This window comes from Chlorocebus sabaeus, chromosome 16 (assembly GCF_047675955.1).
Source record: "Chlorocebus sabaeus isolate Y175 chromosome 16, mChlSab1.0.hap1, whole genome shotgun sequence".
NCBI lineage: Eukaryota > Metazoa > Chordata > Mammalia > Primates > Cercopithecidae > Chlorocebus > Chlorocebus sabaeus.
Window position 1 is genome coordinate 17,142,936 of NC_132919.1, and position 12,588 is coordinate 17,155,523.

The following is a 12,588-nucleotide window of genomic DNA, read 5'->3' on the forward strand; positions in this document are numbered from 1 at the left end:
GCGAAAGCCCAGGGCCCAGCACTCAGCCAGGCCAAGCTCACCCTGCTGGGCTGGTTCTGGTGGCTTTGAGTTCTGTCTGTCTTAGAGCCACCTCCTGGCAGTGACATTGAGAGGCCAGGGCTGTGAAGAGCAGTGCTTGGCATGATCGGCTCCTGCCTCGAGGCCAGGTTTCACCCAGCCCCACTCGTGTTGGCCTGCTGTCAGCCATGCCTGTGGTGTTCCTTGCATGTCACTGTTGTGACACTGGTGCCGCCTCCAGGAGACGATGCTGCCTGCTCTTCTTCCCCAGCCAGGAAGCAGCATATCTTCTGTGTGCTGTCCAGAGCCAGTCATGCACAGGAGGGCGGGCAGAGGTGGGAGCGGCACCGCGTGTGTGAGGGATTGGTTGTGTGTCTCATGTCTGCTCTCTCCTCTGACAGTCCGTAATTGAGCAGGTCTCGTGGGATACCTGAAATGCACCCGCTTCCCGGCCCATGCAGGAGGTAAACCGCCTCTCCCACTGCCTGCATGCACTGCTCACACCCCCATGGCAAACGCCTGCGTCATGGTTACTTTATTTCAATTCATCCTGCTCCAACATACCAAATCCAAGTGAGGTTTCTTTAACCTGCTCTGGGGAGTTAATTGGCACTCTAACCTCTTAATAGAGATGACCCTGGCGGTGAGGCACTCCTGTAGCCTGGTGGGCAGGCAGAGAGCCAGGCGCCCATCAGCATATGCATGTTGGATAATCTGTGCACAACGGCTGAACTCACTCCACCCTCTCAGGGGACACCTGTCTTGCCCTCTGTCACGAGGTAGTTTGCAGATGTCCACACTGGCAAGGGAAGTCTGCCATCACCAAGGGGCTCGCCCACCTAGTGACCCACTTAGTGGCCTCTGTCAAGGCTAACAGGCTGGTTCTAGGAATGGATAAACCAGGACTAGAGCTTGGTGAAGATGGTTCAGAAGAGCATGATAACTATAAGCAATAAGGGCAAAATATTTACCAGTTTTGTTTTGTTTTTTTTCTTTTTTAATAAAACAAAAGCTTCTCACTAGGTGCCTCTAAAGGCTCTATCCCAGAGAGGAGGTGGGGGCGGACCCATGGTGGGAGATACCCTGAGAATGAGTAGTTGCTGGCTCAGTGGCTTGATCTCATACATTCGGAATGAGAACGTGGAGGAAAGCAAGAACCACGTCTTCCTCCTCATGCTGGCCCTTTCTCAAGCGTACCCACAGCACCCTGCCGGCCGAGGGACTTCAGCCTGAGGCTTGGCTAAAGAGTTGAGGGTTTTAAGCCTGGTCAGTTTGGTTTTATTTTTCTACAGTCCTAAGTCACCTATACCCAAATATGGTTTAGGGTTGATTGAAAACTGAGCTTGGGCGTTTTTCTTTAAACATAAAGAATATTTTGTTTAGCAAAAGGAAACTTGTTTTTTGGTTCATGGTTTTCTTACTGAAGATTCTACTACTTATTTGAGGCTAAACTCTAGCTAGTATCTTTGAGCTTTTCTTGAAGGAGTTTGAAGTTTACTATTAGTGATTTGGGCTTTTGGACCATGCCTATAAGTGACAGTCAGGGGAAGGGACCAGCTGTCACTGACAGGACCCTTCCAGGGAGGCTGTGTGACACCCACGGGCCCCTGATAGTAACTCTGTGCAGTGAGTGGGTGGGGGCCTCTCACTGTGGCTGGGAACCAGCCAGAGCAGGGATGAGGGAGCAGACTGTCTGGGCCCCAGGGAGGACTGAAAAGGATAGAGAGAAACCCCAGGATGGGGTCCTCCTGATGTGTTTTTAAGTTGATGTTTGGCTTGGCTGGGTTTCTGTAATAAAGTCCTTGGAGTGCAGGGCCAGTCCAAGGACTTCACAGATGTCTGCGGTGCAACGGGGCAGGATGGGGCCGTGTTGGCGCTCCCAGGAGACATTAGGAGGCACAGGCATGGGTGGGTATCATCCTTTTCCTCAACTGTATCTGAAAACTCCACCCAACCCTTTAAGAAGACAGGAATGAAGTTGCCCAGAAACCGTACTTCTCATTGGTGTTTTTGATATGGCATCTGATGTGCACTGATCTGTGTCTTTCGTTCTATTCTGTTGTTCTGTCCTGTCTCACTGAAAAGGACCACAAGTTTCAGCTACTAAAAAATCAAAGCCAGCAAGTTGCTTAAGAGCAGCATAGCCTCTTCTGGGTTTGAGACCAGAGACTGCTTCCCTCGGGGTTCTTAAGGGGCCCCCGTGTTAGTGTTCAGCTCAGTATGCGGGGCTGCAGGAGGCACTCAGTGGAGAGACCAGCCTAGGGGAGATGAACCCCAGAGGGAGCTGACTGAGCCCCGAGGGCCAGGCACAGCAGCCGAACCTGTGCAGGGGTCCTTGGGCTGAGCAGCCACCAGGAGAGAATCCAGAGGACGTAGAGAGAGAAAGCCTCCCGGAGCCAGTTTGGGAATAGCGTAAGGGGTTTCGCTTACTTCCCACCCTTGGAATTGTAGCAAACCCAGCATCACCCGAGCCTGAGCTCTGCCCTTGTCACTGGGGCAGGAGCCAGCAGCGAGCATGCTGGGTGCTATGGCTGTCAGGGCGCTCCCCTCCCCTGGGCCTGCTGTAGCAGAATTCTGGGGCTTCTCATGCAGTGCCTGCAAGGAGCAAACCAAGGCCTTAGGAGTGTCCAAACTCACTACAGTCCTGACAGAAAGTCCCCAGCAAGCAGGAACCGGGATATGACAGTGACATCCCCCAGCCATGCTCCGGGGCATGCCTCTGAGTAGCACTTAGGCTTCGGGCTGGCTGCCTGGCTTGGCCCCAGCCCCTTTAGTGATGACCAGATGTCTACGCAGGTCCTCTGCAAGACTGACTGCTGTGAGAACCCTGCACCCTGTGGGGAGGGACCCCAAGGGCACCTAGGAGCAGCCATGGGTGTTGAAGCACATCTGGGCTCAGAATGGGAGATGGATTTTCTCCCCATTCCCCTACCCACTCTCTGTGGCAAGCTTCCAAAGAAACCCTCTCAGACACACACAATTATCAAGCTGTAACAATTGCTTGAGGTGAGGCTCACCTGGACCAGTGAGTTTTAAAATGCTTAGCAGCAGAACCCTTTATTTAAAAATAACATTATTTACACAGACACACAGCTCCAGAATATAACAAGCAAGCAGGTCTGTTCTGGGTAGAGCTGGGTGGGGTGGGGGACCCTGGAGCTCCCCCTTCCCTTGAGCTTTGGAGGGAGCCTCAAGCTGGCCAGCCCATGCTCAGTCCCCAGTCCATCACACCAGGGCCTCCAGGACGGTGTCAGAGTGTGCCTGAGCCTAAGCTAGAGACTCCCCAGTAGATGGGGGTATAGCCTGCAGTTTCACGTTGCTCAGGTTTTTGGTTGAAACTGGTGGAATCATGCAGACCCTGAGCTAGAGGCCATCCCTTCAGCTTCTGATTTCTCAGTAAAGCCTGTACCTGCACCAGCTCTGGCAAGGGTAAGCCATGGGGAGTCGGCAGGGCTGTCTGACGGCGACACTTAGTGTGAAGAGGGAGATGAGTGAGGAGCCACGGCACTTTCCAGTCAGTACTGGAATGCCCTTCATTTCCAGTCATTCTCTGAAAAGTGCTCTTCCTTTTCTTACTCAGAAATTGAATCATTGAGAAAAGTCTGTAAGAATGAGATGGAAAATATTCTGTCCCCCAGTTAGTAAGATCTCATTCATCTCTGGACATACAGATTTAAGCTTTAGCAAGATCCCATGTGAACAGAGTATTGGTTTTACGTTTTGAAAATCTTACTATCTATGTTGGCGTGTTCCCAAATCCCCATAACACAGGCCTCTGATCAGGGAATGCCAGAAATGGGTCTGAGCGCAGCGGGCGCTGCAGAGGTGCTGTGGGAGCGAGGCCCTGTCCCGGCACACCCATCCTGCTGGGGATGCCCTGGAGCCTCTGGCCCTCCTCAGCGGAGGCTGTCAGGTGAAGAGTCTCTCCGGAGCTGGATGCGGACAAATCCACACACAAGACAAGACACGGGGATGGGCAGTCTCCTCGCTCATTGCACTGTTTTCCCTGGCTGGATTCGTCTGATCACTGCTTGTCTAAAGAGCCCTCAGCTCAGAATTTAGCTGCTTAAACACATGGTCTTGTCTCTCTGATTTTTTTTTTTCCTTTTTCATCCAAGTAATTTTCTGAAGGGGAAAACATCCTCCACCAATAACAGCATTTCCCGGGGCCTCTCCTCCTGGCATGCCCACTAACCGCACCTGCACCCGGCTCTCTGACTGATGCCGGCTCCACCAGCGGTCTGGTCTGGTCCGGTCCGGTCCGGTCCAGTGCAGGGGGTCTAACGGTGTGTTTATTTTCTCCTCCTGCTTTGTCTCTACCCAGAGTCTGAAGGAAGGCCTGACGGTGCAAGAACGGTTGAAGCTCTTTGAATCCAGGGACTTGAAGAAAGACTAGCTGTGTCCCATCCAAGTTGAGCACGCGCCTTCCCCAGCTTGCAGCAGCACACCCCAAGCGCTGCTTTTCACCTGTACCTTTGTTTTATTATTATTATTGCTGTTGTTGTCATCGTTAACTGTGGGCATGGAATGTGTGAGGCTGGCTTCTGGGTTGTCCACACCACTCTGCTGTGTTGACTTCCTATTGTCTTCATCAAAGCTCTTTTCCGTGGTATTCTAAAATTAGGCCAGCAGTGGGGGCTGGGAGGGCATCTGTGTTAGTCCCTTCCTGGCTGTGACCCGCTGCACTCACTGTCAGTATTAAGGCCCAGCAGCCTGTTGATAAGCTACCCTGTCTCACCACGCGCTGGTGTGGAAACAGGGCCCAGCCAGCACGCCTCAAGGTAGATGGAATCCCCACTGGTCAGAGAAAAAGCCATGCGGACACTCCAGCTTTTGGCCTGGGTCACAGCACTGACTCCTCACCCGCTAGTCTGGCTGTTAAGAGGAGAAGGTGCGCTGCCTTCCGGCCTGGGAGGAAGACAGCATTTTGTATCTGTTCCACTGATGCAGCTTAGAACCACACCCCTGAGAATCGTGGCAAACCTTTCACAACCTGGAAAATGTTGAAAGCAACCATTCCTATTTTTGTTTGTTTTTTATTAAATCTTGCACAAAACCCCCGGCCCCTCTCCTTCCTTCCTTCCTTCCTCTGCTCGTTCCTTTCTTGGTCTCCAGTAACCCTGGTCTTTTCATAACTACTCAAGATTGTTGACCTGCAGCCCAGGTTTCAGACTCTGATTGCAAAAAGTGAATTCCCTCCAGGAATCATTCAAAGCGGGGGAAGGTTTGGGGGGTTTGGGTTTTTTTAACCTTTTGGAGAAGAAACCGTCACATTGCTTTGGAAAAGGTTGAGAGGAGACCCCTGTTAAGTCAAGAAGAAAGTACAGAGGATGTCAGAATCTGATGAGAACAGCACATTAGTGTGTATTCAGACTCTGATCTTAACTCTCATTTAATTAATCTGCGCTCTGGAAACCTATCTTGCAACATTTACTTTTAAAAGAGCCTGGTTAAAGTAAACCTATACTACCAGTTTTGCTTTTTCTGACAGTTTGAGGAAGACCTTTTTAACTACCACAAAACATTCTACAACAATTCTTGAAAATCTCCTAAATTGGAGTCTCTATTATGGCCCCATGAAAAGCATTAATTCCATTAAGATAAGGAGTATAAACCCCTGGCTGGTGGAATAGGTTCTGCTACTTTAGGAGCAAGGTGGGGTGTGAGCAGATGGTTTTCATGTCAAGAACGTGCTTTCACTTTGTATTCATGCTTGAGTTGGTGTGATGGTCTCTGTGGGTGCGCGGATGCTTTGGGAGTAGAAATCTAGAAATCCTGTTGCTCAGTTTCTAGACGAAGTCATGAGCATGGCCATCTGTGGAGCTCTGGCCCCGCCCCCAATGTGCAGAAAGGGTGGGAGAAAGGCCTGGAGTTTTCATGTGTTTTAAGACCCAGGTTTAGGTGCTCTCTTCTCACTGGAATAGCTAAGTGCTCTCCACTGGCATCGAGCCCTTTCCACAAGTTTTTAAGGCTCTTAACCCACACTTGCACTCCTCTGCTACTAGTCTTCAGTGTTGTTAACAGCAAGAGAAAATTGGGTTTGTTTTAAAATCTACTTCTCTGAGGTGGCACAGTTGCGCAGCTGTAGTCCCAGCTACTCAGGAGGCTGAGGTAGGAGGATCGCTTCAGTCCAGAAGGTTGAAGCTGCAGTTAGCCATGATCATGTCACTGCACTCCAGCCTGGGCAACAGAGCAAGGCCCCATATCAAATACAGATACACTTATCAGACCCTCCTGACCATTTAGATTAGCAGTGCTTTGAGAAATGCACTATGACCTTTCTGTGTCAATGGGAATATACAGAAGGAACGTTTGGGACCCCACTGTCCCCCACAGCCCCATTGTTGTCTCCAGCACACTGCTGGGACACACGAATACTCCAGGACAGACAGGGACCTGGTGTGCGTCAGGATCTGACCAGACAGGAGTTTTTGCCTGTTACCTGGGTGCTACGATTTTGTGCCATTCTCTGAGGTCCACCACCTGCCTTACATGGCGTGGTTTCCTTCGTGATCATCCCTGCTGCCCCTGGGGACAGACCCACTGGCCCTTCTGCAGACAGCTTCCTGCCTTCTGCCCTCCAGGGGGTTCTGGGCAGAGTCCATGCTTGGAGACAGGATCTCTCTGCCTTCAGCCCTCACAGTGCTTTAAATTAAAGCAAGTTTGCCCATAGGTCAAAAGAGCGTTTGATTCACTTTTTTCCATCACGTATCCCTTGAGGCTGGACTTCAGGAATCCTAGAAAATTAATATGAGTGCAGCATGTAAGGGGTCAGAGACAGGCCAGCTGGGCAGCTGGGCATCTGTATTCCTCCCTGCCACAGGCCTCTTCCCCAGGGCTGATTTAGTGTAGGGTATTGCCAGGAAACGGACTGAGGCTGCTTTGCTAAGAGCTCCTGAAAATGCCCTGGGCCTGCCCTGGCATTTCTGAAGAGCCCTCACAAGGGACAGCCACCATGTGGGTCAAGGAAGTCTGGGTTCCCTGCTGGTGGGCTCCATCCTGCGATGGAGTGAACCAGGCGAGAAAGGATGACGATGTTCTTCGTGTTCCACCTAGACATGCCCCAGGAACAGAGACTTGCCCAGATGGCAACACTGGCACAGATGTTGACGGCTGCCCAACTGGTGCCACACTGAGCAGGGAGCACTGTGCTGCACAGGGCTGGGCCCTCTCTCCAGTTTCCTTCCTGCAGGCATCCAAATACCCTGGAAAGGATTTAGCCCCAGAATTCCAGAGAGAAGAAAGAAGAACAGTGAAGAAGTAGAACTGGTTTCTGTGTGGGGAGAGGAAAGTCTTAGGGGCAGCTGCGGGCGGGGTCTCAGGCTGCTCCTTGGCACCACCCACACAATAGTGAGCTTTCCCAGCTTTACCAATGAGGAAGATGTTCAAATAGATAAGACTTCAGCATTTTAATTATTTTCCGATACATGTATTTATGTGTAGTATGCTAGCACCAGCCGGTAAGCTGTGCCCCACATATGAACGGGAAAGTGAGGCTTGTGTGAGTTTTTGTGGGCATGTGCGTAATTACCTTGTGTGCACACCTGCACGTGCAGAATAGTCACTTTCTGCTGGTCAGTTTCTTTATCCACACATGGTGCCCCAGCCCCAAGCAGGTGTGGAGACCAGCGTTTCAGAGGACACACTGTCCACAGCCTCCTGGGTCCGAGTGGATCGTGGGGCAGGGGTGGAGGCGGACAGTGCGCTGCCCTGTGAGCTGGAGGCCTGTGCTTCAGGGAGTCATAATGGGCCTGTGCTAAGTGGGTGATGCGGTGAACATCCCAGGGTGATTAGGGAGAGCAACATCGCGAACTTGTGGGTTTATTGAACAAGAGGTAACATCAGAAAGGATCTTGCCTTCAGATTCAGCAAGTATGAAGGCAGAAGAGCATGGAGACCAAGGCCCCACAGCCTGCTTAGTGATGTGGAAGGCCCAGCAAAAACCTGTTTCTGCAGCAGCCACCAGCTTCCGTCACTCTCTGACCCTCCAGCTCATGCAGCCATACAGGGAGAAGAGGGAATTTTGGCTGTTTAAAGAACACAGTTGTGAATCTCAGAATGTGCCTGAAAGGAGTACTGACAGATAAGGCCGGAAACAAAACTGATGGCTTGAAAAACATTTTTATCGAATGTGTTTACTACCATTTGTTTTACTACAGAGGTAGATGGGACTCTTAACTTTTGGGTACATGGAAACATGCTGAGAATTAAACACAATCTTGATCATCACTCCTGCCTGGCCGTCTCCTGGGAGGCTGCCGGGTGCCACGGAGCTGGAACACACCAGAGCCCACTAGGTGTTTGCAGGGCCCTGGAGGCCAAGGCCACTCTGCGTGGGGTCCCTGTCAGCAGCCAGGTCCCCACACAAACAAGTAATCCTGTTCGGCCTACTTGGCTTTGAACATGACCTACACCCTAATTTGGGGTGTAGGGGAAGCTCTGCTGTCCCCTGCTCCTTTGTATGTTGGGTGACTTTAATGGCTGGCCACATACCCCTTTCTCCCAGCTACTCATTCATGGACTTGCCTAAGTTCTAAGACAGTCACACTTAGAAAAGAATGCGACATATCAACATTTACTGTTCCTGAAAAAAAAGAGTTTGCTCAACATGGTCCTAAAGAAGCTTGGAATTTATAAGACCTTCCTTTATAAAATACAGTGTTTTTTGGGGAGTTGTTGTTTGTTTTTTGCTTTTTTTTTGGTTGGTTTGTTTTTTGTTTTGAGACAGAGTCTTGCTCTGTTGCCCAGGCTGGAGTGTGGTGGCGCAATCTCGGCTCACTGCAACCTCTGCCTCCTGGGTTCACGCCATTCTCCTGCCTCAGCCTCCCGAGTAGCTGGGACTACAGGCGCCCACCACCACGCCTGGCTAATTTTTTTTGTATTTTTAATAGAGATGGGGTTTCACCATGTTGGCCAGGATGGGCTCGATCTCCTGACCTCGTGATCTGCCCGCCTCAGCCTCCCAAAGTGCTGCTGGGATTGCAGGTGTGAGCCACTGTGCCTGGCGTATAAGATAAGAGTGTTTTTAAAAAAACCTGTGACCCCATTGTCACTAAGGGAGAAAGAAATCAAGTATTGCCAAAGTTTTACAAAGAATGGAAACGTATGATATTATACTTCGAAGGAATTTGATGTTGAAATTTTAAAGAAAATTTGTCATGTTGATGAGAAAGCTTCACTTTCCTGGGAGCGTCATTCATTTTAGAGTGTGAGATGAAAATCCTGGCTAGGCGAGTCACAGGTCTGATGTACAAGGAATTTGCGTTCTAAACAGGTTGTAACTTGCCCGAAGGTCCATGTTGGAGCACTAAGAGGTGACACAGGCCAGAGACATTTCGTTTCCCCTTTCCTGTAAGCTGGCATCAGCCCTGTGTTTTCTCCTTTCAGCTGAAATGAGCGAAGGTTCTCAGTGCGGGCAAAACAGCCCCATTTCTGAAAGGATTTGGGAGGAAAGCTGCTGGTAACTTGCTTATTAAAAAGTTCCTTAGAATTAAGGCATCTACACACTGTTTTCCCACCTTTCACCTTCCTGGGCTTTCCTGCCCTCCAGCATTCTTCTGAAGAGAGGTTCCTAACCCACTCAGCGCAAGCGTCTTCAGTGGTACTCAGCAGCTGAACGTGGGTTTTCCACGCACTTCAGGCTTGGAGGTTGGCCATGTACAAGCACACTCCTTCCCTCCCCGGGCCTCTCCATGCCACCACCCGCTTTAAAGATATAAACTCAGTAGATTTCTCATCCCATGAAAGGTCATCTTCACATCGAAAGGTGAAGGCCACCACTGTTCTCAATGCCAAGGAACAGCGTTCTGAGATGGGCGTTCTTCCTTGTACAGCAGCTATGGCAGGTGGTTCTGCAGCCACCCCTTAGAGGGGGCTGTTCATTGTACCCTTGTACAGTTCTTATGTTCACACACTTGGGCCGAACAATTTTCAGCAAGGGCGTGTGTCCACAACCGATGGCAGTAAGAACCACCCTGAGCTGAAGGCTAGTAACATGGTGCTGTAGGCTCTTTAAAAGGAAAGCCTGGCATAAACCCAGTATGGAAAGGAACATTACCAGTTCTCTCAAATGTTGACCCGTTCATTCTCTTGCTCTTTTCAGAACTGTGAGCTTCAAGTATTCTTGCTTCTCTGTAAAGAGAAGACATCTCCCTTCTCTGAAATCCTTCAACAAAAGAAAAGACTCTTGGCAGGGTAGGGGAGTCAGTAGCTCAACACTAGACGTCCCTAGAGATGGGACAAGTTTCCGTCTGAACACGTCTTGGGTCCAAGTCCTTAGGTGTTTGGATGCAATACTTTGTGAATACTGAAGCTACTGCATGCTTGGTGTAGCTTGCAATTTCTCTGTATTTAAAAGCACTGTGTTTATTTTCTTCAAAATAACCTGTATATTATTCAGAGCAAGCAATGTAAATATTACTAAGAAGTTACTGCAGGGATTTTTGTGACAAAGTTTGTATGGGTTTTTAAAAAAATCTTAGACACCCCTTTTTAAGATGGGGAGAACAGGGTTGACTGCACCGTTGAACCCCGCCCAGCATTATAAGGAAATGTTTTTAATGACTGCTGCATCTTTGTAAACGTTTGGTCATCTAACAGATGGTTTTAAAGTATATAATATCTAAAATAACGATAGCCCTGTATCCATACATTGTTTCATTGAAATAATTCTATATTGCCTGTTCTTGGTAGAGCCAGAGTCCTCAAGGAAAATCAGGAAAATGAAGAAAATGATGGCGCCATCTTGACCAGACTTCTGCACAGTAATTTAAGGCTATCATAGGGAGACTTGGTTCAAGGCACAGTTCTGGGATCGGGGCCTAAATGTGAAGTTTCTGAGAACCTTCAAGACCACTCACTGGGCAGGGCTCTGTGTGGAGCACCGGAGCTGTTTGGATTCCCCAGCCCTTTGGTCATATCCTAGAATTCCATGGAGGCTGCGGAACTTCGATGCAGCTGTTTTTTACAACACGTATTTTTGTCAGATTGGTAAGGAAACACTGAGTCACAGAATACTTAAGAATTGGAGACTCCAGTACTGTAGGATGGCCTGGGAGGATGCCCAAGTCCCAAGGGGTGGACACGGCATGTTCCTCGGGCACGGCCTCAGTGGGGGCCTTCCCCAGGCACAGCTTGGTCACCTGAGGAAAGGGTGTTTCGGAGGCGCAGCCACACACACACACACACACACACACGGCGCTTGCAGCCTCACAGTCACGCCCGTCACTCCCCGCCCCCCACCCCCCTTGAGAAGTTAGTGGTGTCACATACTTAGTTTTATAGACAGCTAGGAATAGATTGTGAAGAACACTCAGTTCACTACTGTGTTATGTTTATATCACAAGCTTCAATTAAAATGGATTTTAGAGGATTTTAGGATTTACTTTTAGTATTAACAACTTATCTACTGACATACTGTTAGGATTCAAAACCAGTTAAGTGTAAGAATTACTTCATGTGGTTTTCCTAGGGTGATATTTATAAAAGGTAGAAAGCATCCAAGTGGCTCCTCAGTAATTACAATTCTTAATGATTTTTCTCACAACTGTGCCCTTCTGTCAGGGTCAATGTCTCAATTCATTATCAAAGACAAAACATACTGTGCCAAGCTGGGGCACTGTATGTGAACGGAGTGGAAATGCTTCAGTCACCTCTGCCGCAGCTTGTGATTCCAGCAGTTCTGATAAACGTTCTATCACATGATAAAAAGAAGCAGCTCGTATAATTCCAACTGGCATTTCATTTCTGTCCTAATGCTAAATGGTAACGCTTAACAGACTAAAAGCCATGTGCAGAAGAAAGGGCTGAATGAGTACCGCCTCCCCAGGTTCTAGCGCAGCGCTCGGCTCTGAGAAGTAGAGGCCTGGAGTCGGGTGAGCCATCCACTGTCAGGCCAGTGTCTCAAGAAAGCCTGACTAGCTGAGCTGCTGCTCTCTTTTTTTTTGGGGGGGGGGGGACTTTTGAGGCTTTTTTTTTTTTTTTTTACAAAGTTTGTGATCAACTATTCACTACAATTGAAGTGTTACTTTGTCAGAATATTTATTCCTTTGTGTGACATGCTAGATTCCCTGGATGTAGCTGATCATTTTTATTTTGTAAATATTACCTAACTTTACATAAACTATATCATAATAAACTATTTTTGCATCACCCTTTGCATGCTGTGTAATGAGATTTTGTTTAGTTGAGAGACATCTGCAAAATAAGCATGCAGGTCAAAAGTCAAACTGAGAAGTAGCCTCCAGTTCTAGAGTGGGTTGATTTCAGTTCATTACTTCCTTTTTTTTTTTTTTTTTTTTTTTTGAGACAGTCTCGCTCTGTGGCCCAGGCTGGAGTGCACTGGCGCAATCTTGGCTCACTGCAACCTCCGCCTCCGGAGTTCAAGCAATTCTCCTGCCTCAGCCTCCCGAGTAGCTGGGACTACAGGCGCCCACCACCGTGCCCGGCTAATTTTTTGTATTTTTTTAGTAGAGACGGGGTACTGTGTTAACCAGGATGGTCTCAATCTCCTGACCTCATGCTGCCCGCCTCGGCCTCCCAAAGTGCTGGGATTACAGGTGTGAGCCACTG

At 49.2% G+C, this 12,588-nt stretch overlaps 1 protein-coding gene across 6 annotated transcripts in view; it reads left to right on the forward strand.

Moving 5' to 3' along the window:
* Positions 1 to 12,175, forward strand: part of MPRIP (myosin phosphatase Rho interacting protein) — a 150,963-nt gene extending 138,788 nt beyond the window's left edge. For 2 of the 6 annotated variants that reach the window (XM_008010506.3, XM_008010502.3), the window contains 2 exons: positions 420 to 482; positions 4,343 to 12,175. In XM_008010506.3, the coding sequence (XP_008008697.2) occupies positions 420 to 452 (33 nt within the window). In that variant the 3' untranslated portion in view covers positions 453 to 482; positions 4,343 to 12,175. The remainder of the gene's footprint in view (positions 1 to 419; positions 483 to 4,342) is intronic. The other 4 variants (XM_037987286.2, XM_008010505.3, XM_008010503.3 and 1 more) reach the window with 2 other exon arrangements.
* The last annotated feature ends 413 nt before the right edge of the window (positions 12,176 to 12,588 follow it).